The sequence below is a fragment of the Symphalangus syndactylus genome, chromosome 1 (genome assembly GCF_028878055.3).
Source record: "Symphalangus syndactylus isolate Jambi chromosome 1, NHGRI_mSymSyn1-v2.1_pri, whole genome shotgun sequence".
NCBI lineage: Eukaryota > Metazoa > Chordata > Mammalia > Primates > Hylobatidae > Symphalangus > Symphalangus syndactylus.
In genome coordinates this window covers 115692353-115718375 of record NC_072423.2, presented here as the reverse complement: position 1 = coordinate 115718375, position 26023 = coordinate 115692353, and the positions used below count along the sequence as shown (strand labels likewise).

The 26023-nt window shown below is 48.1% G+C and overlaps 1 protein-coding gene across 1 annotated transcript; it reads right to left on the bottom strand.

Moving 5' to 3' along the window:
* Nucleotides 1-1564: 1564 nt before the first annotated feature.
* On the bottom strand, nt 1565-4824 carry TMEM158 (transmembrane protein 158). Its single transcript, XM_055280246.2, has one exon. The coding sequence runs from the start codon at nt 3123-3125 to the stop codon at nt 2223-2225; it is 903 nt and encodes a 300-aa protein (XP_055136221.2). The 5' UTR covers nt 3126-4824; the 3' UTR covers nt 1565-2222.
* Nucleotides 4825-26023: the final 21199 nt, after the last annotated feature.

The following is a 26023-nucleotide window of genomic DNA, read 5'->3' as shown; positions in this document are numbered from 1 at the left end:
CATTAAGTGCCTGAGTGTCTCATTTAAAATTAATGCTATCAGGTTCTTTGGGGTTTGTAGCTACACAAAATCTGACATTGGCTAGGGTAGGTTAACAAAAGGGTAGACCTTGAGCAGTAAGCTCCTAATTCTCCTAGGAAAAGAAGTTTCTAGTGATGAACAATACCATTCAGCCAGGCAGAAATCCTGTATTTAGTCTCAGCTCTGCCTCGTTTAGCTGTGTGATCGTAGACAAGATGCTCAACCTCTCTGAGCCATGGTATCCATCTTGGAAAAAAGCAGGGAGAGTGATTACATGTGTGTGGTACAAAGAATACATAATGTGCCTCCAGAGTTATAAATGCTATGATTACATTAAAATTGATCAAGGTTAGCAAAATTATTGACTTTTCTCCTGCCAGTTACCACAGGATTAAAAAATAGTGACGCTTACAACCTTACAAAGATCAATACTCCACCCTCTCCCCTCTCAGGGGCTGGTACCTGCTACAGATGTCTCAGGACCTCAAAGAGCCAAAGGGGCAGCTGAAGCTGCAGGGCAATGACCCAGCCTCTCCTTCAGCCAGATTGCTGGGAAAATAAGCATCCCATTTATTTGATATAACAGACATCTCAAAATAAAAGGAGGCAACCTATATTTGAGGGTTCCATTCCACTAGAACACAGTAGTTCTCACACTGGAAATGCATAGGAATGCCTTGGAGGGCATGTGAGAACACAGATTGCTAGGCTTTATCCCAGAGTTTCGGATTCTATAGGTCCTGGGTGGAGCCCAAGTTTTGCATCTCCAAGTTCCCAGGTGATGCTGATGTTGCTGGTCCAGGGACCAGGCTTTGAGAACTATAGCTCTAGACCAATCTCAAATATGCTTGCAAAATGAGGACGAGATGGAGCAAGGGAAAGCAGCCTTCAAAGTCTCTTAAAAACGCTTTTAAAATAATTTTTAATATTAAGTCTCTTTAAGGACTTTTTACTTATTCTTCTGAAATCCTGGAAGAATTTGAAACTACTACACAGCAGACACTAACATGGAAACCAAGAATGAAGAAAATCTTGTGATCATTAATGATTTATCCCCCAAGAGTTTATCTTTTTAAAAAATCTAAATGCCAAAATAATATCTCAGGTTTTAATACCAGCTTTTGGAATGTGCTCATCTGCTAAAGTTCATGCATATGAACAGAAATCTACATGCCTTTTAAAGTGAGTCATTTTCGTGAAAGCCATCCAGCTCAGAGGAACTACTGATTTTACCATTTTGATGCTTGCCTGGGTGTTTTCCAGTGCTTGGAACAGTGAGCAAAAAGTTAAATCATATAAAACTGTGTTTGCCACCGTGACAGGTGGGGGGTGGATGGGAACTGGGGGTCAGTGTGGTGAGATGCAAGACAATCGCCATCAGGGCAAATAATACGGTTTCCATCTATCTCTCACAGCCAGGTAAAGGAGACAGAAGTAGCCCTTCTCTAACTTCTCCGAGATTCCCTCGCTCAGGTTTTAGGGTAACGTCTTGCAATTCTCAGATTCTCTTTATCAAATAAAGAAAAAGCTACATACACATCTCTGGAGGAAAATGTCTGTATTAAAAGCCAAAAAACCACATAAGTACAAGAAGAAACGCCCAGCAGGCCACGTCACTGGATAGATCAACTTGGAAAAGGTTCATAAAGTTCATTTTCGGCGGTAACAATATACCGGTGTTAAATCCTTCCCATGCCCTCCCCCCAATTTTAAATAAATTAAAAAACAACAAATTTCAAATACAACTATGTTCAGATACAAAGAGCTTCTCTTACTACAGCAATAGCAATTTAATCTTTTTGTTTTGTATTTTTTTACTAAAACTTTCATTTAAAACAGTTATTAAATATATAAAACAAAAACACAGGATTTGGTCATTTTCTGCCATGAATATAGGGCACGTGGGTGCGGGGAGGGAGTCGGGCAGGGGGATGCAATAGAGGGGAAAGGGCCCCATTTCCCTCCTCTCCGTCTTCGGAGCTGCGATCCCACCCTCAGTCCAAGGGCTTAAACATCTGCTTTTCGGAACTGGAAGTGCAGCACAAACCTTGCTTTTCAAAGGCGCTGGGGCCTCTCGGCGGCCCCATCTCGGGAAGAGGAACTAACGATAACTACAGCACGAAGCACATCGGCCGAGTCTTCGGCGGGAAAGGCACCCGCGCGCGCGGACACAGGACGGACACAGGGAGGAGCGGAGCGGGTCACTTGGTCGCCACCCCCGAAGTGACGGCCGCGGCGGCGGCGGCAGCGGCGGCGGCGGCGGCGGCTGCGGTGGTCCCCGCGGGCACTGCGGCGGGGGTGGCTGCCGTGGCGCTGGCGGTGGTCCGGCGCTGCTCCATGCCGTTGGGCAGGAAGCCGGCGATGATGGGCACCGGCCAGATGAGGGCGGCCACGCTCCACACCACGATAACCAGGGTCATGAAGCAGGCCACCAGCGTGGACTCAATGGGCTTACGGTTCAGCCGCCAGCCCGGCTCGCCCTGCAGCTCCTCCAGGCTGAAGTCTAGGCAGCAGAAATGCAGCGGCTCGCCCTGCAGCCACAGCGGCCCGGGCGGCTCGGCCGCGGGGTAGGCTGGCAGCGCGGTGGGCGCCCCGGCGGTGGCGGCGGCGCTGGGGGCGGCGGCGGGCCGGAGGCGGCCGGGGCGGCGACCGCGCACCCAGCCGCAGCCCACGCAGAGGCGCAGGTCCTGCTGTGCGCCGCCCGCCGCCAGCCCCAGGTGCTCGATGAGCAGCGGCGGCCCGACGCGGTGGAAGGCGGCGGCGAAGAAAGCGCGGCCGTGAGCGTTGGTGGAGAAGAGCAGTAGGTCGCACTGGAAGCCCCGCGGGCGGCCCCAGCGCACGAGCAGCGAGCTCAGCATCTGCCGCTGCACGCTGATGTTGCACGGCGCCGCCGCCGCCGCCGCCGCCTCCTCCGGGCCCGGGCGTTCGGGGGGCCCGGGGGCCGCCGAGGCCAGCAGCCGCGGGGCGATGGGCTCGTCCGCGGAGGACGCGTTGACTGAAGCATTGGAGGGCACCCCGAGGAGGCCTGGCGCGTCCGCGGCCCCGCCGCGGACGGGCCGCAGCGGGCAGGCGGCGGCCAGCAGCGCGGCGAGCAGGGGCAGCATGGCCTGCGGCGGGCGCCTACGCGCGCGAGGCTGGCGGCGGCTGCATGGCTAGCGGGCGACGGGCCGGCGAGCTCACGGTGGGACGGCGGGAGCCGGCGTCCGGGCGCAGTGCGGGCGCGCCGGGCGCCTGCCAAGCCCGCGGGGGCGGCGCGGAGGCGGTGGCGGCGGCTGGCTCGGCGCGGGGATCCCTCCAGACCCGGTTGCGTCTGGGGTTCCCCGCCGCCCCCGGCGCCGGGGCCCTTGGACGGCCGGGCTGCTCTGCGGGGCCGGGTGCTAGCCCAGAGCAGGATTCCCCGGCTCGGCTCCGCCTCCCGCGCGCCCCGCCCCGCCCCGCCCTCCGCTCTCCGGGCTCGGGGACTCGGGGGAGGGCGGGGTTCCACGCGCCGGGGCTGGGAGAGGAATCGCCGGGGCGGGGCTGAGTGCGGGGGCGCGGCGGAGAGCAGATAGCCCGGGGTTCGTGCGTGCGGGCGGGCGGGGAAGCCTGCGGACGCGCCCCGGCGCCCCCGCCCTCCGGGTGAATCGCGTTCTCAGAGGGAGGCTCCAGGGCCCGGAGACCATCCTTTTGTCAGGCCTGAGGGGAGCTTCGCTGTCTCGCGTTAGCGCGGTACCGAACCTCCTTTGTTTTACAGAAGGGGAAACTGAGGTCGAGAGAGGGGAAAGGGCCTCGCTAGGCCAACTCAGGAGCCAGAAACAACTCCGCGCCACTAGCTCTTTCTGCCTTTTTACGGTGTCTCTTACCTCAAATCTGTAGTTTGGCTGCTTTTTAATGGCTCCAACACAGCAGACTCACTTGGGATTCTCCTCGCAGCAAGCGAGGAAAATTCCAAGAACTCTGTGAAGTTTCGAGTGGAGAGTGACTGGCTGGGGGGAATGTGAGCCCTGAAGCTCTGCCGCCTGGGGGTCCTGAGGACACAGGTCCTGACAGGTCGAGTGAGCGCGTGTTCATGAAACAGCTGTAGGTTAGAACCCACGTCAAAGGGCAGTTCATCCCCTTTGGGATATTATACGGGAGGAGGGCTACCAAGAATAACGTGTCAAGAGATCAGATTTATCACATTTATATTGAAAAGCACTTTCTTAGTAGTTCGGCCCCTCACACTTGGAAACAAACTTCATCGACCCTTCATCATTCCCATCATTCTTTAGGGGACACTTATGTTGAATTATTATCTATTTTATTTTAGTTGGAAGCCTTTGTACTCCATGAGCACCAAGCATTCCTGATTCGGAGAGGGGAGGGGTGGAGGGAGCAGAGACAGGCCTCAACAAAACGGCCCTCCCTCTAAACCAGCTAATCCTTCTGAGGGGTCTGCCAAGAGTCCAGCTACATTGCTAGGCATCCTGGCTGATTACTTTTCTGGAAGCAAGCTTTTGTCCATTGTTTTCTAACAATAAGTAAAATGGGGCTGAGAAAGTTGCAAAAACGCCTCAAAATAAAGCTCCCCAACTTATTCCCCCTCTTGCCAACTAAGCAAGCCATTATTCTGACTTAGCCTTGGTTTCCCCATCTGAGTTGGGGGGTGGGTGGTACCTCCTTACAGGGCTGCTGTGATAATACTCCCAACCCAGTGTCTGTCTGTCTGTCCCCAGATGTTCCCACGTGGTGGTTGCTGTGATGTAGTTACTATCAGTGCTGCCCAAGTTGGCTGCCTAGAGTGGTCCTTGGTTTCTACAGAAATGGTTCATTTCCCCAAGGGGATGGGACTCCCTTTTGGTTTAAGCCTCCATCACTTTTGTGCTTGGAAGTGGTGCTACCAGGGAGAACAATGTGAATTTTCCTGCTTTTAATAAAAATGACTTCTCCTTTCAGCCTTTGCATATCAGGAACAGAAGCTGCTCGGTGATGTGGCAGAACAGTTTTAATTTAAGCCATGTGGCTGGTGAACGCTGAAGAACAGGAATATCAAGTGATCCTGAGCTGAGGGAGGCCTAGTCTTCAAGGGGTGCGTTTTGAGCCAGGCTGCTGCCTGTGACTGCAGATGACATTCTCTGGGGTTTCAGTCAGAGGCAGGGGCTTCCTGAGCTTTCCTGAGACACTCCTGGCTTTGTCTGTGCAGCGGGGAAGGCAGCAGCAAAGGGAAAAGACAAGAGATCTATTTGGGGAGCCAAGCAGTTCCCTGCAAAGTTGCGCCACTGAAGCTCTGCATCCTAGCAACCTGCGTTCTGCCCACTTCTCCAGCAGGTGCCGTCTTGAGGACTCCGTCACCTCACCCTCATTCGGAATGTAATTACCCTTCAAATAGTAACACAGATCCTACTTCTAGATTGATTTGCTATCTTTTTGGAATTTGACAACAGAAGATAGCAAGGAAGTTATTTTCTACCTTGTTTACTACTGTTCCCAGCAAGAGAAAAAGCACCTAGCTCAGGGTAGAGGCTCAGTAAATACATTTTTGTTTGTTTTTTTGAGGTGGAGTCTTGCTGTGTCACCCAAGCTGGACTGCAGTGGTGCGATCTCAGCTCACTACAACCTCCGCCTTCCGGGATCAAGCCGTTCTCCTGCCTCAGCGTCCTGAGTAGCTGGGACTACAAGCATGCGCCACCACGTCTGGCTAATTTTTGTATTTTTAGTAGAGATGGGGTTTCACCATGTTGGCCAGGCTGGTCTCGAACTCCTGACTTCAAGTGATCCACCTGCCTTGGCCTCCCAAAGTGCTGGGATTACAGGTGTGAGCCATGTGAGCCACCGTGGCCGGCCAATACTTGTTGATTGAACAAATTTGCCTACCTCTGACTAGCTTCCGCTTGTTTAGTACTTTCCATGTGCGAGGTGTTTGACACATACACACACATCATCTCTAATTTCACAACAGTCCCATGGATGTGATGCCTATTTTACCATGAGAAAACTGAGGCTCAGAGAAGGTAAATCACCTACCTGAGGTCCCACAGCAGTTAATGGCAAAGCCAGGATATGAGTACAGTCTCCCTCATCTGAAAAGTTCATTTTTTTTTTTTAAATAAAGAACTAGAGGCATCTCATCTCATGGCAGTAGGCATCAAAGTCTGTGCATAAGTTAAACAAGTAGGTGGTACAATTCTATTTTATTTTGATAAAATAAACCTTCAGTTGAGTTCCTTTTTAAAGATGTATTTTTTATAAATATAACAGCCTTATACAAAGGTTGGAAAGCAGGGAGGAAACATTTCTAATCCCAGCTACCTTATGTCTTTACTTTTCTGCCTCTGCATCATTATTCTTTTCTGCATTTTTTCATATTATCTAAAATGTGCAAATGTTACTTCTACCAAAAAAAAAAAAAAAAAAAAAGAGGGAAATTTGAAGTCTCACCACCTTTCTCAACCATGATCTCTTTGTGGTCTTCCCTCCAGCTCAGCAGGGACCTGGAGGGCCAGCCAGGGCAAAGGGTAGTCCATGCTCGTGTTGGCTGACTGAGTCTGCTTACTGGTGAAGAACTCTGCCTGAACTATTGGCTGACACCTGTTCATAAGCTGTGGTTCCGACCACCTCTCTGATCCATCTTCTCCTACTTTCCCTTCTCTTCTCCTGCTCTGTTCCAGACATCCTGGCTTCCCTGCTGTTTCATGAACACACCAAGAAAACTCGACTCAAGGCCTTTGCCCATGCTTTTTCCTCTGCCTGAGACAGTGTTCTTTCTGATATCTGTCTTGCTTGCTCCCTCTCTTCCTGTAGATCTCTGCTCGGATGTCGGCTCCTCAGAGATGCCTGTTCTGACCAATCTCTATAAACAACGCCCATTCCCACCATCCCCATCACTCCTTTTTTTTTTTTTTTGAGACAGAGTCTCACTCTGTCACCCAGCCTGGAGTGTAATGGCACAATCTTGGCTCACTGCAACCTCCGCCTCCTGGGTTCAAGTGATTCTCCTGCCTCAGCCTCCCAGTAGCTGGGATTACAGGTGCCCCCCACGGCACCAGGGTAATTTTTGTAGTTTTAGTAGAGATGGGGTTTCTCCGTGTTGGCCAGACTGGTCTCAAACTCCTGACCTCAAGTAATCCACCCGCCTCGGCCTCCCAAAGTGCTGGGATTACAGGCGTGAGCCACTGCGCTTGGCCTCTCCATCCCTCTCCAGCCTCTTATGCATTGTCCCACTTCTTTCCAGTACTTCTCATCAGCTGACACACTGTTGTGTTTTTTCTTTGTTTAATGTATCTTCCTTTATTTGCATGTCTGCTCCCTCAAAGCAAAACTACCTGTTTTGTTCAATGGAGCAGTACATGGCACACAGTAGGGATTCAATAAATAGTTGAGGAATTAATGAGTGAATTCAATAGACTGAGTCAACCCAGCAAGACATGAGCGGCATATTAGGGAGTGGAGATGGACAGAACCACCTAGACAGTCCTTATATCAGGTTTAAGGAAGAAAGGCAGAGGAGATCCCTTCCATTTCCCCAAATCCTGTAATATTTGTGAAATGAATGGAAGGCTTTGATAAATTTCTGTTTGTCCATAAAACAAAGACAGCACATTTTTCTCCATGGACTGTATTGTTAGAACACAATAATTGAGGACTTCAAAGAAAATTATTAGGAATGATGCATGGTAATTTCATTCTGTTCATTTCCTATGTTCCTCCCCAGTATTAGCTAATTTTTCCTTATACTGCCTATTGAAGTGATAACTTTAAAAAAAGATCTCTCTGAGTTATTTGAATTCCTTTCATCCAATGACCTCAAGAGTGCGGCAGGTATAGCAATTCATCAGTTCTCTTTTATTATGTGGGTGGAATTAAGATATTATTACCATATGTTGTAGACTGAGAAGCAAGAACCACAAAAGAATCATAAAAACAGGACAGAAAAAAGAAGCAGCTAGAAGCCAGTGGCTCAGCTGTATCAAAGTTATGGGAGGTTGTGGTATTTGTGTTGGGTGTGTGTTTCGGGGAGGACTGGGAAGTGAAGAAAATAATGCTTTTCATGGCTATCTCCCTGATAACATCCCATTTCTCATATGGGAGGCTCGAGGACTGATTTGCAGGAGCAGCTGAAGATCTGGGCATCTGCCAGGGGCCACTGGAGTGGAAGTCTGAAAGCCCCCAATGTTCAGCTGATTTAGACCCTGACAGTCTCTTGCCCTCTGCTTGCGTGAAGCATTGCAATTCCCCCCCACATGTCTCTACCCAATCTCCAGGGTGTGGACATTTATCCTTCTTGACCACCATGGTCAGAAGGGAGGGTTGCCTCTGCAGAATTCTGGCTGCGGTTACAGCCTGCACAGTTCATTTGGTAATTAATCATGGGCCGCCTTGGGACAAGCCGACTGTTGCCAGCCTACATTGTTACTTAGACTTAATTCTGTCTGGCGCATTAAATGTTTGCATGTGGATACCTTGTGTGCATGGTAGGCAGGGACTGCTGCCTGTATTTCTTTTCTGTGGTTATGCTGTGCATTTGGTAAGATTTCAGCAAAGACATTTTGAGGAAGTAAGAAGCTTCTGCTCTTCTGGAGAGATGGAGAGTGTCTAAAAGAGAACTGGGAGGAAAGTGGTGTTCATGTGGTACATGTGGTGCCCTTCAGTTTTCTTGTCTATGAAGGCGAGAGAAATGCCTGCTGAGTGATCACGTCTCCTGGGCTTAGCCTGACATTGGCACCTTTACCAGATGATAGCTGTCCCTTAACTGGCAGTTACTTGTGACAGGAGCTGTGCTAAGAGCTTGAAATGCATCCTTACCACTGTTCCATGAGGAAGAGATTACTATGCCATTTTACAGATGAAGTAAACTGAGGCTCAGAAGGATAAAGTGACTTTTACAGTCATACAACGGTGGAACCGAGATTCAAGCCTTGTCTGACAACCTTGTCTTTCATTGCAGCCCTGCTGAATGGCCTCCATCATCACTAACAACTTTGTGAGTTGGAGGTTATCTTCCCATTTTACTGATGAAGAAAACAGGTGCAGGAAGGCTGGGCCTTGGACAAGGACCGACTCATCGGCTCCTCAGCCTTCCAGGAATATACCCTGCATTCGGTCTCAATTCATAAATTCTGCCAATACTGAAATACTTAAGGATGTTTTCCCAGTCTGATGCATCCTTACTGATGAAGCTCTGGCTTGTGGTTTTCCTGCTAACAAGTGTGTCGCCTCCACTGGTGTCTTCTCTAATGCTCAGCATGGCACCTGGTACAGAGTAGGTGCTCAGTTAGTGCTGGTCGGGAACCTGGGATACAGCTTGACAGACACCCAGCCTGCGGCTCCCAATTTACTTAGGAGCCTTCATCTATGACATTGATGGATTTTTAAACAAATTACTTGGAGAGGTATGGAAGAGAGAGGGGAAAAAGACCAGGGAAACTAACACACATTGATAGGGACAGAAAAGTGGTTTCTGTGAAACGACTGCTGTGAAACACTTATTTCTGGGGTTAATGTCCGTCAGATGAACCTAACAGAATCTATTGCTTGAAAAAAAAAAGTTTTGTGATATGGCAACATGCATTTCTATAAATTTGTGTGCCACTTAAAGTAATTTTTTTTGGGAGAGACAGCCCTTAAAGCAAGTGAATTTTGTGGTTTGTGTATCCATCTTATAACAAATTAAGATGACATTTAGCATTTATAATTGTAAATTCTAAGGATTTCAATGTTGCAAACCTGAGAGACAAAGCTGGGTCATCAAAGTCAAGGCAACTGAATGTTCCCCATCAGCCACTAACAAGTGTCATAAAAATTTACTTCATGCTGCTTCAAAACAGCACTAACATTCCCTTCAAATGAAATAATTGGCATGCTATTTACAGAGATGCAGAAATGATGAGGGAAGCAAAAGCCCATTTTGAGAGAGTCAGGAACATTGGAACACATTTATCATGGCCTTTCATGCCTCCTAACCGCAGTCCTTCTTGCTGGATCTACGGGCTCCTACATGCTTGTGGGACAGCTGCAGTTTGCTTGGATGTGCTCATTCGGGCAGGTGTTCTGTCTGGCAGTCTCTTCACGTTGAGATTGCCTCTGGGTCGGTCTGTTCTCTCTTTTTCTACTAAAGTCCTCAGATTTGGGGATTTGAGAGAGTTGTGACTATGACCACGGCCTTGGGAGCCTAGCAAACCTAGCTTGGATACACCACTTTGTCTTGTTGTGTCTCAGTTTTCATGTCTATGAAATGGGCCTAATAGCTGCTCTATTGTGAGGGTTAAATGAGTTTATTGTTATAAAACAACCAGTTCAGTGCCTGCACAGGGTAAATATTCAGTGAGTATGGCTAGCTAGCACTTTTAGTTCCAGAAAGTACTGCTTTTTGGAACACTGGCATGTGGCTTCTTCTCTGTCCTTAGCCTACTGTGGAAACTGGTATTTTCCACCTGCAGGGATTCATCACTGTATGTGGAAAATAGGGAGGGCAAGCTCCCAGCTTAAAAGAAGATAAATTTCTATCTACATGGGGCCATCCTTGGCAATCAAGCAAATGCAGTGGCCATGACAGTTAGAAGAGATCCTACAGGCCACCTAATCCAAACTCCTCATTTTATACACGTGGAAACCAAGGCACAGAGAGGGCTCCTGGCTGTGCCAAAGATCACAATCTGGTTGGTAACAAAACCAGGGCTAGAAGCCAAGCCCCTTGGCCAACTGAGCATCAGGCACAGCTCCTCTCTAAGTACACTCCTTTGCAGTGCTTTCATAGCTGCACTTTAAAAATGAGGTCCAGTTGCAAAGTGAGAGCAATGAGCCTTTCTAATTTACTTAGGAAAGAAGAGGAAAATGATGGGCTTTATAATTGCTGGAATCACAGTTCTAACTAGATTTACAGGGTGGAGGATGGATTGCATGCACCAAGAGTGCCGGTGTATTCAGCAAGCTTCCGTTCTGATGCAATTAAGGCTTGTTCCTTCCAGCTCTGCTGAGGACCTGGGTGAGACTCCACAAGACTCAGGTGTGAGATGGAAGCCCAGGCTGTACCGGCCCTGGCCTTAAGTTTGAATAAATCTGTGGAAATAGGCAAAAACTTGGAGCCCATGTTCTAAGTGGGGCTGTTGGGTCATCACTAGGCTGAGCAGAGGAGACTCTAACTGAAAGAGCATTCCAGCTACAGACTCCAGAAGATTCTGGGTAATTTGTAGGTGGAGCCTTCTTGACCTTCTCTAACTAGACCCTGGACCAGTGAGGACCAGGTCTGGAAGGATACCAGGTTGTCTTGGGGTTTGAATCATCTATGAACTGTATGGTCCTGGGCATAATACTTACCACTGTGAGCCTTAGTTTTCTCAACTGTAAAATGAGAATAATAATGGAGCACTGGCTTCATAGGGTTGTAGTGAGGACTAAAAGAACTAACATTTTAAAATTACTTGGGACTGTACCTGATATGTAGTAAGTGTTCAAAAACTATTAAATAAATGAGTAAATAAAGACATGAACTATATGCCTGGAGACTGTGGAAACTTTAAGCTGATGACTTTGCCTCTGGCCACCTGGACTTAGAGCCTGCCACTTGCTCATACTCCCCCTCTGGTGGGATTGAACCTGTCTCCACGCCACACCCTGGTTGGGGAGGGTGGGGCTAATGTCTCTTTCTCTCTTCCTTCTGCCTGTTCCTGCCATCACTTGGATCCAGTCCTGGGTCATGCTTCCCGGTACCTGGGCTGCTGAGCAGACTCCTGCAGTCCTTCACACAGTAACAGAATCCCCATGGGACTGCCTGCTTGAAGCCGTATGCCATGGTCACTCAGGGCCTCCTGTGCCCTTTCCCTGTTGCCCAGGTGGCACCTCGAGGGCAGCCTCCATCTTGATTGTATCTGGGTTTGTTCTGCCGTCTGGACTTTGGAGATGTGTGCCATGAGCTTCTCCAGAAGAGTTCAGTGCTGCCCTGCAGCTGGGCCTGTGGTCCTGGCCTGCTTTACCCACCTCACTTGGCATGGCTCATGCCTTTTGGCTGGCTGCTGATCAAGAGATGGAGTGCACAGGAGAGAGGAATCAGACCTCTTCTGTAACCAGACTCCTGTGGAAATCTAGACCAATGAAACCTAGAGATCTGAGCTGCCCACTTGTCACTCACTTGTGAGTGACAGTATGGCAAGAAAACACATTATTTACTCTTCTAGAGGCAAACCAAAGAGGCTCACAACGTCCCATAATCCACCAAAGGCCCAGCCATCTCTCTGTCCACCAAAAGCCATATCCTCAGTGACCTCTGTCTCAAGAAGGGGCATCTCCCAGGGAGGACCCATGAAGGTTCTGAACTACGCCCCTGTGGCCTAAACTTTTCTTAAATCTTGTCTATTTTAGTTCCTTGCTCATTGATAATCTGGTGTCTTGTTTTAAGCTCCAAAATGGCAAATCACTTTTATTTTGAAGCCTAACTTGGATTGTCTAGGAGTGGTTGTTGGAGTGCTATGTTAAGAAGGACCCTGAGAAATGGAAATACTGCACTGTTAGTGGGAATGTAAAATGGTGCAGCTGCACAGTATGGAAGTTTCTTGAAAAATTAAAAATAGAATTACCATATGATCCAGCAATCTTACTCCTGGATATACATCCAAAGAATTGAAATCAGGAATTTTAAGAGATATCTGCACTCTCACGTTCATTGCAGCTTTATTCACGATAGCCAAGAGATGGAAGCAACCGAAATGTTCCAAAGACAGATGAATGAACAAAGCAAATGTGGTATGTGCATACAATGAAATATTATACAGCCTTAAAAAAGAAGAAGATCTTACTATTTGCAACAACATGGATGGACCTGGAAAGCATTACAGTAAGTGAAATAAGGCAGTCACAGGACAAATACTGCATGATTCCACTAATACGATGGATCTAAAATACTCAAACTTTTAGAAGCAGAAAATAGAATAATGGTTGGCAGGGGATAGGGGAAAGGGGAAATGGGGAGTTGTTGTTCAATGGGTATAAAGTTTCAGTTACATGAGATGATATGGTTTGGATCTGTGTCCGCACTCAAATCTCATGTCGAATTATAATCCCCAAAGTTGGAGGTGGGGCCTGGTGGTTGGAGGTGATTAGATCATGGGGATGGCTTCTCATGGTTTAACACCATCACCCTTGGTGCTACTGTGGTGATAGTGAGTTCTTGTGAGATCTGGTTGTTTAAAAGTGTGTGGCACCTCCCCCGTCTCTCTCTTGGTCCTGTCCCTGCCATATAAGATGCCTGTTCCTGCTTTGCCTTCCAGCATGAGTAAAAACTCCCTGAGGCCTCCCCAGAAGCAGATGCTGCCATGCTTCCTGTATAGCCTGCAGAACTGTGAGTCAATTAAACCTCTTTTCTTTATAAATTACCCAGTCTCTGGTATTTCTTTATAGCAGTGAGAGAACGGACAAATACACGAGATGAATAAGTTCTAGAGGTCTGCCATACAACATAGTGCCTATGGTTAACAATATGGTATGGTGTGCTTAAAACTTTGTTAAGAGATAAATCTTATGTTGTGTTTTTACCACACACACACCCCCAAAAGGGACACAAACTTTTGGAGGTGCTAGATGTGTTTATTAACTTGATTGTGATGGTTTCACAAATGTATTCATAGGCCGGGTGTAATGGCTCACGCCTGTAATCCCAGCACTTTGGGAGGCCAAGGTAGGCGGATCATCTGAGGTCAGGAGTTTGAGACCAACCTGACCAACATGGAGAAACCCTGTGTCTACTAAAAATACAAAATTAGCCAGGCATGGTGGTGAATGCCTGTAACCCCAGCTACTCGGGAGGCTGAGGCAGGAGAATCGCTTGAACCCGGGAGGCAGAGGTTGCAGTGAGCCAAGATTGCGCCATTGCACTCCAGCCTGGGCAACAAGAGTGAAACTCCGTCTCAAAAAAAAAATATTCATATGGCCAAACGCATCAAATTGTACATATTAAATATATGCAGTTATTTGTATACCAATTATTCCTCAATAAACCTGTAAAAAACAAAAAGTATGCCAGGGCCATAACAGGGCTCAGGGAGAAAATGTGATGTACTCAGTACTTAGCAGTTATTGGCTAGGGTTCTGAGAAACGCAGACTGTAGTGAATATCTGTGGTTTATCTGCCCTACATCCCTTCTCCACTTTCTTCTGGAAAGAGCAACCCTCTCTCTTGGGTACCTGCTGCTCATTAACTCTATGCAGTTCCAGTGAGGGTACCAATTAGAGTACCTTGCTGGCTGGTTCAGTGATGGACACGTGACCCAGGCCTAGCCAATCATGATGCCCCAACCACATAGCCACAGTAATTTGTCCAGGGAACAAGCATGTGACCCAAGCCAGCCAATGAGAGATCTTCCTTGACACAAAGCCAGAAAGGAAGGCTGCTCTTTCCTCTGGAATTACTGGCTGGAGGAAGTGAGACTGGAACAGTGTGCAGCTCTGCCCACCTCTCCCTCCACTCCATGCCCCTTTCCCCTCTTCCGGCACACAGAAAGCCTATAATAAGGTTCTGCTCTGTGTCCCCACTCAAATCTCATGTCGAATTGTAATTCCCAATGTTGGAAGGAGGGCCTGGTGGGAGGTGATTGAATCATGGGGATGGACTTCCCCTTGCTTTTCTTGTGACAGAGTTCTCCCAAGATCTCTTTGTTTAAAAGCGTGTAGCACTCCCCATTCCCACGGCCATGTGAAGACGTACCTGCTTCCCCTCACCTTCCACCAGGAATGTAAGTTTTCTGAGACCTCTCCAGAAGTAGAAGCCTGTACAGCCCACAGAACCATGAGCCAATTAAACCTCTTTTCTTTAAACATTACCCAGGCTCAGATAGTTCTTTTTTTTTGAGATGGAGTCTCGCTCTGTGGCCAAGGCTGGCATGCAGTGGCACGATCTCGGCTCACTGCAACCTCTGCCTCCCGGGTTCAAGCAATTCTCCTATCTCAGCCTCCTGAGTAGCTGGGACTATAGGCATGTGCCACCACGCCTGGCTAATTTTTTGTATGTTTAGTAGAGATGGGGTTTCACCATGTTAGCCAGGATGGTCTCGATCTCCTGATCTCGTGATCTGCCTGCCTCGGCCTCCCAAAGTGCTGGGATTACAGACGTGAGCCACCGCGCCCGGTCTCAGATAGTTCTGTTTGCAGTAAGAAGAAATAAGGCTAATGGCAGGAGGTGGCAGATGCAGAAAGGCCTGACATTGTCATTTGAGACCCTAGATCCAGCTGGACTTGAAGCCTGCTATCCCTATTGTGATCAGATTGTGGGCTTAAAAACTTAAGCTAGCTTAAATTGGGTCTCCTACACTGCAACCAAATACATGCAGGAAATATCTGTCAACCCTCTTGTTGTCACTCAAGACAACTTCAGTCCTAACAGGGTTTTAAATTTAACTGGGAAGCCCCTTCACTTCCTCTCTTCACACCCCCAGAGGTTGCCTGGCTCTAGTTTAGAACCCCTGTAACTCTCTAAAAGCAATAAAAGTACTTTTTTCTCCTCTTAATTATATTCATAAGTGCTATGGGTAACTCTTCTTCCCCCTGCTCAATCTCAGGTGAAATTTCTGTTCTCTATAGCAGGGGTCCCCAACCTCCGGGCCATGGACCTGGCTACATAGCAGGAGGTGAGTGGCAGGAAAGCCCAGGAAGCAAAGCTTCATCTGTATTTATAGCTGCGCCCTACTGCTCGCGTTACCACCTGAGCTCCACCTCCTGTCAGCGGGGCATTAGATTCTCACAGGAGCACGAACCCTATTGTGAACTGCACATGGGAGGGATCTAGGTTGTGTGCTCCTAATGAGAATCGAATGCCTGATGATCTGTCACTGTCTTCCATCACCCCCAGATGGGACATCACCTTCCTACAACTAGATGAGCTAGTTGTAGGAAAACAAGCTCAGGGCTCCCACGGATTCTACATTATGGTGAGTTACAAAATTATTTCATTACACATTACAATGTAATAATAACAGAAACAAACTGCACAATAAGTGTAATGCACTTGAATCATCCTGAAACCATCCCCCACCCCATGTGTGGAAAAATTGTCTTCCATGAAACCAGTTCCTGGTGCCAAAGTTCCTGGTTCCCCAGCGGTTGGGGACCGCTGCTCTGTAGGGCTTAGCATTTGAACCAAATCCCTCAACTTCTGTGAATCTGTTTCAAGGTCATAATCATGAATAAAGAAAATTTTTAGCTCCAAGATGTGTATTATACATTGTTTATGATAGCAAAAAACTGAAAGAAACTTAATGTCTATAAATAAGGGGATAGTTAAGTCAACGTAGCCATGTTCACATTATGAAATAATATGCAGCCATTACAATGATATTTACAGAGTTTCCTGCTTAGCGTGGCATTGAAAGCACTATGTAGAATTTAGCCTCTCTCGTGGTGTTCACGAGGAGCATTGAACCACTGAGTGCATGTGATTGTATAATCTTTACTAACACTTTCTGTAGTTGAGGGAGAGGTCACATTGCACTGGGGCATGCGATTCACTCTCCTCCTGTCTTGATTTGCTTAAGGAAACTCAAAAGCCTTTCCTTTCAGTCACAAAGAGCAATCTAAATCTCTCCCAGCTCCTCCCTCCCAATTCATCCTGGGACACTCCCTCCCCACCCACCGTCCCCACCAGAGCCACCCAGGTAGCTAGATTCTTTCTCCTCACGAGGCAGTCGAGCCCTGATTTTTGCCACTGGAGCCCGTCCTCTGAGGTCCCTACCTCCATTGCAAATGGCCAGGAGGGCTTCTCAGACCTAACTGCGCCAGAATCCCTGGAGGGTTCCAGACAGCACAGTGCTGGGTGCTGCCCCGGCATTTCTGATTCAGCACGTCTGGGTGGGACCTGAGAATTTGCATCTCCAACAAGGTTCCAGGTGATTCCCAGCTGATGCTGATTCTGCCGGTCTGGGAATCACACTTTGAGGACCACTGGCTTGGAGTATTTCTTCTCCACACAAACAAGACTCTCCCTAAGAGGAATTTTGGTGAAGAGTGTTTTTTTCCATCTTGTCACATAGTACTATCATTGTTGGAGGGTAAAAAAGTGACCTAAAAATGCTCATGCCTGGCGTGTCTGCTTCTCAGCCTTTCCAGACAAATAGAGAAAGAGATCACAGACCAGCCATCTGCTGGGTTTGTTTATCCAAAGAGATGCAGATCAGGACCCATAGCTTGGAAAGTGAATTTCTAGCACTTCACTAGAGCCATACCCGTGATCACCAAGCCAGAGAAGGTGCCAGTGTTGGGAGCAGATTTGGGCCTGTAGGGGGGCTGGAGTCTGGGGCCCCAGGAGCCAGGTGAGAAAGGTAGACCAGTCAGCACAATGGCAGCTATATTCAGTTACCACTGTGCTAGGGCATGATGGAGATGGCCAAGGGCACAGCTGGCCTAGCTGTCCCTGCCCCCAAGGCCTTGCTCTCTGTTGAGGACACTGGCCAAGCCAGCATGTGCAAATATGAAGACACCTTGAACTCATGGTGGAAAAGCCATGGGTGGTGGAAAAGTCCCAGGGGATATGCTTCTAGTCCCATCAGGGACATTAGTTAGTGAAGCTTTGATCTGGAGCATGTCACATTACCTTACCAGATGTGTCATTGACAAAACAAGGGGCTCGCATCAGATGATGACCTCTGCTTCATAAGACTCCACAGCCAAATGGATCCTCAGGGCTGGCATTTCACTTCTCTATTAGGATTTTCTTTTGGGGGAGCAGGGCTGGATGGACCTGCTCAAATGTTTTGAGAACTTGGGCCAGTTATAACACCTTGGTGTGTTTTGCAGCCTCCTTTGTCATGAGGCTCAGACTGCTAGAGACCCTCCACCCTGTGCCTGATCCCTGTGGTGCTTTTATTTTGACAGGAGGACACAGGTGTTTGGGGAGCGCAGGTGTGGAGATGGCATGCCTGACTTCCAGATGTTGAGGGTGCCCAGCACAGCTGAGCACCAGATATTGGGTTGACCCCAGCTGGCTGTGTGGTACATCTGAAAACGGGAGTGCTGGGAGAAAAGCATCAGTGGCTCTCGCTCAGGCCACTCTATGGATGGCAGACCAGACCATTTAAAATGGCTGTGGATCGTGAAGGGAGGGACTCAACTGGGAGTGGACTGGGGACAATACTGCAGTCTGTGCACAGGAGTGTGGCTCCTCCTTGGAGCCAGCTGTGGGACTTGCCATTGCCTGCTGTAGTATTGGTGGGAATTTGGGGATCATTTCTGCAGTTTCCCCAGATTCTGTAGTCAGACTGGTCCCGGGACATCAGAGAGGTCTCATCTGCCAACAGGAGCTCTTGGTGGCCATGCCAGCCTTGGGCAAGGCCCCCTCTCTGGTCAGATGTAGCTGCCATTGTGACTTGAGAGGCAGACCCACGCTCGGGGTTTTTTCCCTTTTTCCTTTGCTGTGTCCCCCTTCCTCAGTACCTTGGGATTCTCTTGGCTGACAACTACCTGAGCACTTCACACCTCATTGAAAAGTCACCACAATAATTACCAGATCATTAACAGGGGATTTGAAAAGGCACTTCAAAGCATCTCTCCCAGAATTGCTGAGACAGGTGTAAGAGTCTATCTGGGCAAAGAGTAGCCAGTTTAAAGTGATGTTGGGGATTCGAAGAGTAGGTGTTAATTAAGCTGGGCTGAGCATCAGCGGGATAGGTAACCTTCTAATCCGAGCATTGTAACAACCCATGCAGTGGTGAGGAGGTCTGACAGTTTTAGATGAAACACGAAATGTACGGACTTTATTGCTCCTCTCACCCTTTAATGAGGAATTTGACCGCAATTCTAGGTCTTCAAATGCCTAGTACTTGTTTTTGCAAGAATAAACATAAACAAATCATTCTGCACCACAGGCTTCATAATTAATTTTACTAATTAAGGTTAATGAGGTGATATAACTGCAAATCAAATGCCTGAATGGCTGGGGTTGGGTGGGCAGATAAACTTCTACCAAAAATCCTACACGAAGGAAGATAACAAAGGGTTGTTTCCAATAGGCAGACTGTTAAATTGCAACCCGTAGAAGAAACCACTTTAGTGAAACTTTAACGTTAGTAGTTGCATCATGACAAACCTGAGTGTTGTTTAAATGGATATACAAGCCTTCCCTACCTGGAAACCTTGTTTTCAGAGATCCTTGTCCACTTGCAAGTGATATCTGGGTAGCAACAGACTTAAGTGCAGATCTTTATCTTTCTGCCAGTGGCTAAGTCAGTGGGTTTCATTTGTAGCTGCATGTCAGAATCACGTGGGAAGCTTCTTAGTAACACAGATGTCAGGACTCACTCAAGACATATGGAATCAGAATCTCTGGGGACAGAGACCTGGCATCCACATTTAAAAATAACTAGCAGACCGGGCACGGTGGCTCACACCTGTAAGCTCAGCATTTGGGAGGCCGAGGTGGGCAGATCATCTGAGGTCAGGAATTCGAGACCAGCCTGACTAACATGGTGAAACCCCGTTTCTACTAAAAATACAAAAAATTATCCCCGTGTGGTTGCACGAACCTGGAATCCTAGCTACTCGGGAGGCTGAGGCAGGAGAATTGCTTGAACCCAGGAGGTGGAGGTTGCAGTGAGCTGAGATCACACCATTGCACTCCAGCTTGGGCAACAAAAGTGAAACTCCATCTCAAAAAAAAAAAAAAAAATTGCAGGGTGATTTTTGTGCCATTTTAGAACGAGGGTGTTTGGGAACTATAGGAAGCTGAAAATACTTTTTGTGAGGTTTTTTTTTTTTTTTTCATATTCAAAGCTACTTCAGAGCACAACTGCTTTAAAATGTCACTTCTGGGCCTTCAGCTGTGTTACCTCCAAGAGGGCTAATTTGCAAGGTACCTTCCCTAGATGCCAGACAGGAAATGTAAGCCAAGTACAGGAGTGTTTGGACTCGTGGTGACCATCTTTCATGTCGTGCGATCATCTGTCTGGCACTGTGTAGGCTGGAAACAAGGTGTGAAACAGCCAGCAGTTAGTGGTGTTTCATATATGGAAGTAGCAAACTCCACCTAGGATGTCCTGCTATCTGGGTATGACCTGCTAAAATGTCACTGTGTCCATTTGTGCATGAGACCAAGCATACTGTGTGGGCCCAGGTGGGCTGGTCCAAACTGCACACCCCACCCTAGATTGTCTGCCTGACCCCTGGAGGGTGGGCCATGCTGCTGGAGGATGCCTTTCCCTATATCCATGATGGGAAAGGTAGGTGTTGGGTGGGCCTAGCTGGGGCAAGGGTGATGGGCAGGAGGCAGTGCTAGGTAGGAAGTGTCACCAGCTAGATGGGAATCTATTCTTGGGACTGTCTCATGGATCAACCTGGGGGCCCCACCTAAGTCTTTCAATGTACTGGTCTCAACTTGTCCTTTTAGATTTTATTAAAATCACCTCAAAAATCTGTCCCTTGGCTGATAGACACACAAATATCTCTCATGTATCTCTGGGTATTCTGGGCACTCACATCTCTCCTGACTGCCTCTGGCCATGGCTCCTGCTGCTGCTGGGTCCCCAGTCTCCACCGTGTGCCACTGTATTTTCCCACAGACTAGCCTGCCAACTGACTCAGCCCCAGTCTTTTCTTACCCCTAAAGTTCCACCAGCCCAAGGCTTTGGGTGGAGCAAACTTCCAGACCCAATTCAGAGCCTGGAGACCTCACAAGGACGTCTTTGGCCTCACCCTGGGCCAGATCCTTTACACACTCATGCTACTCCTTGTGCTTTAAAAGTGAAGCATGGCTGGGTGCAGTGGCTCATGCCTGTAATCCCAGCACTTTGGGAGGCTGAGGCAGGTAGATCACGAGGTCAGGAGATCGAGACCATCCTGGCCAACGTGGTGAAACCCCGTCTCTAATAAAATACAAAAAAAAAAAAAAAAAGAAAGAAAATTAGCCAGGCATGGTGGTGCGCCCTGTAGTCCCCAGCCACTCTGGGGGCTGAGGCAAGGGAATCGCTTGAACCCGGGATGCAGAGGTTGCAGTGAGCCGAGATCACACCACTGCACTCCAGCCTGGCGACAGAGCGAGACTCCATCAAAAAAAAAAAAGCAGCATACATCCCACTCCTGGCCCAATTCCCCTCCTCATCCAGCATCTCCTCACCTCTCAGAGACCTCTGAGACCCCACCCACCAGGGCAACACTGCCAGTGCCAAGACCTCCAGGTTGAAAGAGAGAGAGCAGGGAAATAAATTGGGGGGGATATTTCACCCCTCTGTGTGTCTCAATTTTATGGCTTCAGCATTGAAATCAAATAGCCAGAGATAAGATTCTGCAGGCATAAGCCAATTATATGCATATTTCAGGCAAATCATATGCAAATAACACATGTGACTGCCCTGGATTGCTCTGCTCAGATGTGTCTCTTAGAAGCAGGCTAATAGAGATAATTGGTAAAGTGCATTTAAGGTGTGGGGGCCACAGAGGCAAGAGAGGGGAATGGTGAATTCTTAAACCCCAACTGCAGGCCAGGAAGTTTTACATATGTCATGTGTTCAATTAGCACTGACTCAGTGGCTGCTGTGTGTCCAGAATGGTAATAGGGATAGTGAGATAAATGAAAAGCTGTGCACCCCACCGGAACTCTCAGATGAGTCGGGACACAAACACGGTGACATGTACAGGATGCTGTGGGGCATGCACAGACCATCTGTCTAAACCACACTGGGGCATCCAGAAAGCTTCCTGGGGGTGACGATGCCTGAGCTGTGTTTTGAAGGATAAATAGGAGACATTAAATTAAATAAGGTGAAAGGAAAAAATAACAAATAAAAATAAATTAAAAAAATAAATAAGGGGAAAGGTGTTCTAGGCTGCCTGGCGTATTAAGTGGATCAGCATGGTGCTGGGAGGGATGCATGCACCAGGTAAGGGGAATGAGGGGAGAGGGGGTTGGTGAGATACAGGGGCTGGATCATCAGGGGATCAGCATGGAGCTGGGAAGGTGGAGCTTCATCCTGAAAAGTGAGCATTTAAGCAGGAGAATGATGAGATAAGGAGATGTTTCTGGAAGCTCTCAGACTGCAACATGGTCCATGGGCTGGAGCAGGTCCAGATGGGGCAAAGAAGCCAGGCAGGAGGGCTTAGACCAAGCAATAGTGGGAGTGACAAGGAGGTGGAAATCATCGGGAAGTTATTTAGGATCTCAGAGGAGTAGGACCCTGTGATCAGTCAGTTGCGGAGGGTGATAGTGAAGAGGAATCCTGTATGATTAGCAGGTTTGGGGCTTGGGAGGTGGACATCAGACGATGGGAAGAAGGCAAGTGAGAGAGCAATTTTATTTTGGACACACTTCGTGTGAGGAGCTGGAGGGTATCCAAGAAGCCATATCCAAGATATACGATGCCTCACACTGCCTTGGGTCATGTTCTCCAAAAGCAAGTATTTTATTTGAATGCAAGTATTTTATGATGGAAGTGCTCCCAGGAGAAACCTAGAAGGGAGTGGGGAAAGCAGGAGCAGGAAGGGGAGGAAGCCAAGCAGAGTGAGACCTCAGCAGCCCTGTGGAGGATGGCTCCATCCTGATTCCACAGGGAGCACTGGATGGAAGTTACACCTCGGAATTTGTCCCCACTCTAGGCCAGGGGACTGGGCTTTCCTACTCCCACTCCTGTCTGTCATGAGCCTGGGGCTGCCCAGAGTGAGGATGGGGAGGAAATTAGCAGGCACTTCAAGGTCTCAGAGTATGTGGCTTGAGAGTGGTCCTCCCATGTCCATCTCCCAAAAAGACTGGCAAGTGTGGCTATTGGAAGCAAAAGCCCACTGAAGGCGGGGAGGGGTATGCAGAAACAGCAAAAGTCATCTGAGGGCATCTGGGCAGGGCACCAGAGTGTCTGCTGGCTACGTGGAATCCCGGGCCCTCAACACTGATCTGCAAAGTAGGTGCATCTGTGCTTTGCAGACAAGGGCATCAAATTCAGAGAGGTTAAAGAACTTGCCCCCAGTCACACAGATAGAAAGAGGTGGTGAGCCTTGGAACCCAGGGCCTTTAGATTTCCCACATTGCCTATGCATCTCACAGCTGCTAGTTAATTAAAAGAGCATCATCGTCAAGGGCTAACACCACACCAGCCTTATCCATGTGATAATTGCTTTGTTCCAAGCAATCCAGGAGCCATTTTCCTTCTTAGGTTGCAGGTGAGGAAGCAGAGGTGCAGAGAGTCACCCAGCCAGGGCCAAGATACTGGGATTTGAATCCGGGTCCATCTGAGTCCCAATCTCAACCCTAGCTTGAAATCCATTGCCCTGGGCCTTCTATCTGGAGGCACCATTCCAGCAATTGCCCAGACTGTCTTGGAAAATGTGTGGGGCAAGGTTAGGTAAAATTTTTAGGTTTCTTGGGGTCACTTCTTGTCCTTTGGCAAGAAGGTAGAAAAATCCAGACCCGGATCCAGGCCTCTGGGTTGTGCAGCTTGCCCTGGTCTCCTCCCTGGCCCAACTCCATAGAGAGAGGGCTGGGTTCTGCCAGTTCTGTTGCTAGTGGTTTCTGAAAGGGTAATTTGGCAAACAATGCTGAGAAGCTGGTTGTGGTAATAAATTACCATGTTAAAAGAAATTATTTTTATCGCTTTCTGTATTCTGAGGCTCTGAAGAATGCAGCAAGCAAAGACAGACTGCGTAGATGTTCTGTTTGTGTGGGCCAAGGGTGAAGGCACAGATGAAGGAGTGTGTGTGTGTGTGTGTGTGTGTTCATGTTCAAATTCCTGCCTGCTTCTCAGCTGGATAAAATGTATTATGCAGGCACTAGGTCTTTCCACCCTAGGAAGTGTTCATAGGAGTGTGAGATGCTACATCTTCCTTGGAGAAATGCCTGTCCAGGATGTTGCAGGAGGAGCTGACATCAGGGAAAAGAAGGGCACATCAAAAGACATTTCAGATCCCATGGTTGGCCTGGACCTAAGGGATACTTGACAAGGAGTCTGAGGCCTTCCCCAGATATCCTCCCATGGCTGGCAGGGAAAGGCCTTATCATATGTCCAGCTGAGGGAGAGATGGAAGCATCCCCCATGTTTGAGAAGAACACATTACAGAGAACTTTGACTTACATGACTGACACAATTTTATTTTATTTTATTTTATTTTAACTTTTTGAGACAGAGTGTCGTTCTTGTTGCCAGGCTGGAGTGCAGACTCTCGGATTCAAGCAATTCTCCCACCTCAGCCTCCCAAGTAGCTGGAATTACAGGCATGCACCACCAAGCCCGGCTAATTTTTGTATTTTTGGTAGAGATAGAGTTTCACTATGTTGGCCAGGCTGATCTCCAACTCCTGACCTCAGGTGATCCACCCACCTCAGCCTTCCAAAGTGTTGGGATTACAGGTGTGAGCCACCGCGGCCGGCCTACTGACACACATTTTAAGCTTTTGATTAAAGCTAACATTCTCAGAACTTAACACACCCAAGCAGCCAGCACCCAGATAAAGAAAACAGAACATGACCAGTCCCTCAGTAAGTCTCCTCCTGTCTCCTTCCAGCTGTTCCCCGACCAGGGCTACCCACTCCTGACTTGCAACAGCAGAGGTCAGCTTTGCCTGCTTTTGTGCATTCTATAAAAGGAATCATACAGACTGATAGAGGTTGGATGTTTATCTCCTCCAAATCTCAGCTGAAATGTGATGCCCAGTGTTGGAGGTGAGGCCTAGTGGGACATGTTTGGGTCGTGGGGGTGGACCCCTCATGGATAGCTTGGTCCCCTCCCTGAGGAAATGAGTGAGTTCTCATTCTATGACTTCCTGTGAGATCTGATTGTTAAAAAGAGTCTGGGACCGCCCACCTCTCTATTGCTCTCTCTCACCCTGTGACACACCAGCTCCATTTCCCTTCTGCTGTAACTAAAAGTATCTGAGGCCTCCCCAGAAGCAGATGCTGGCACCTTTCTTCTTGCACAGCCTGCAGAACCATGAACAAAATAAATGCTTTTTCTTTATAAATTACCCAGCCTCAGGTATTCCTTTACAGCAACAGAAAACGGACTAATACACAGACACATTTTGAAAGGGTAATTGGAAACAGGCTTTGTAATGCAAATCAGAAGTTTACTGTCTGGGATACTCATTATTTAATGGAATGTTTTGGTAAAGTCTTTTGTAATTGGATTAACTGTCCCTGGACTCAACCTTTGTGCATATGAAGGTCTCTTAAAACATCTTTCAGGACTAGGGAGTCATTTGGGCTACTGGAAATTTACCCACGTTGAAGGCAGAGCAGCTGGGAGGAATCACCAACCCTGGCACTGAGTTTCCGTTAGACAGGACCATTTTGCATATTCTTTTGTTTTAGATGGCTGGCTCACAGCGTTGGCTGCACATGGGCATCTCCTGGGGAGCCTTAAAGAATACGGATTGGAGGGGCTGACTGGGGGATTCCCACCCTTCGAGGTTCTGCTGGTTTGACTTAAATCATTTTGGCCTTCCTGGCCTTAAAGTTTACCTGCAGGGTTACATAACCAGGTAGAGAAGTTTCTGGCATTAGAGAGGCCTCGTTGGTGCTGTTAAGAAGGAGAAACCAAATGATGCACTTGCTACCGAGATGTTGAGTCATGCCCAGATCCAGGGCAAACGTCACTTCTCTAATCTCCTCTGATGACAGCCCAGGCCCCACTGGACCTGAAATTGTTAGGGTGATGATGGGGGTGGGGATGAGGAAGAGAAGAAGGATCAAATGGAAGGAAATTGTGTGGCCTTGGGAAAGTTGTTTAATATTCCCCAAACACTTAAGACCTCAATTTTTTAATCTATAAAACTGACAATAATAATACCAAATCCATAGGTTTTCCAGGAGTATAAATGAGGAAAAGAATGTAAGCCCTTTAGCACAGCAATGGGGACATTGTAAGTGCTCAACAAAATCTCATGATCATCATCATCACCATTGTTGGAGGTTGTTACAGAAGTATTTGTGACTTTTATAATCCTCGATTAAAATGTGCCCATTTGAGCTTGGCCAGAGAAGTGGCAAGTGACATCACCCAATATGTTTTGAGCCAGATGGGCCTCTCTTTTCTGAAAACAACTCCAGGGGCCATGATCATAAAAACAAGTTCCTAAGACTAACAGGTTGTAATGG

What these genes read in the sequence shown, in the direction of transcription:
- TMEM158 (XM_055280246.2), bottom strand. Translation starts at nt 3,125, where the DNA reads ATGCTGCCCCTGCTCGCCGCGCTGCTGGCCGCCGCCTGCCCGCTGCGG.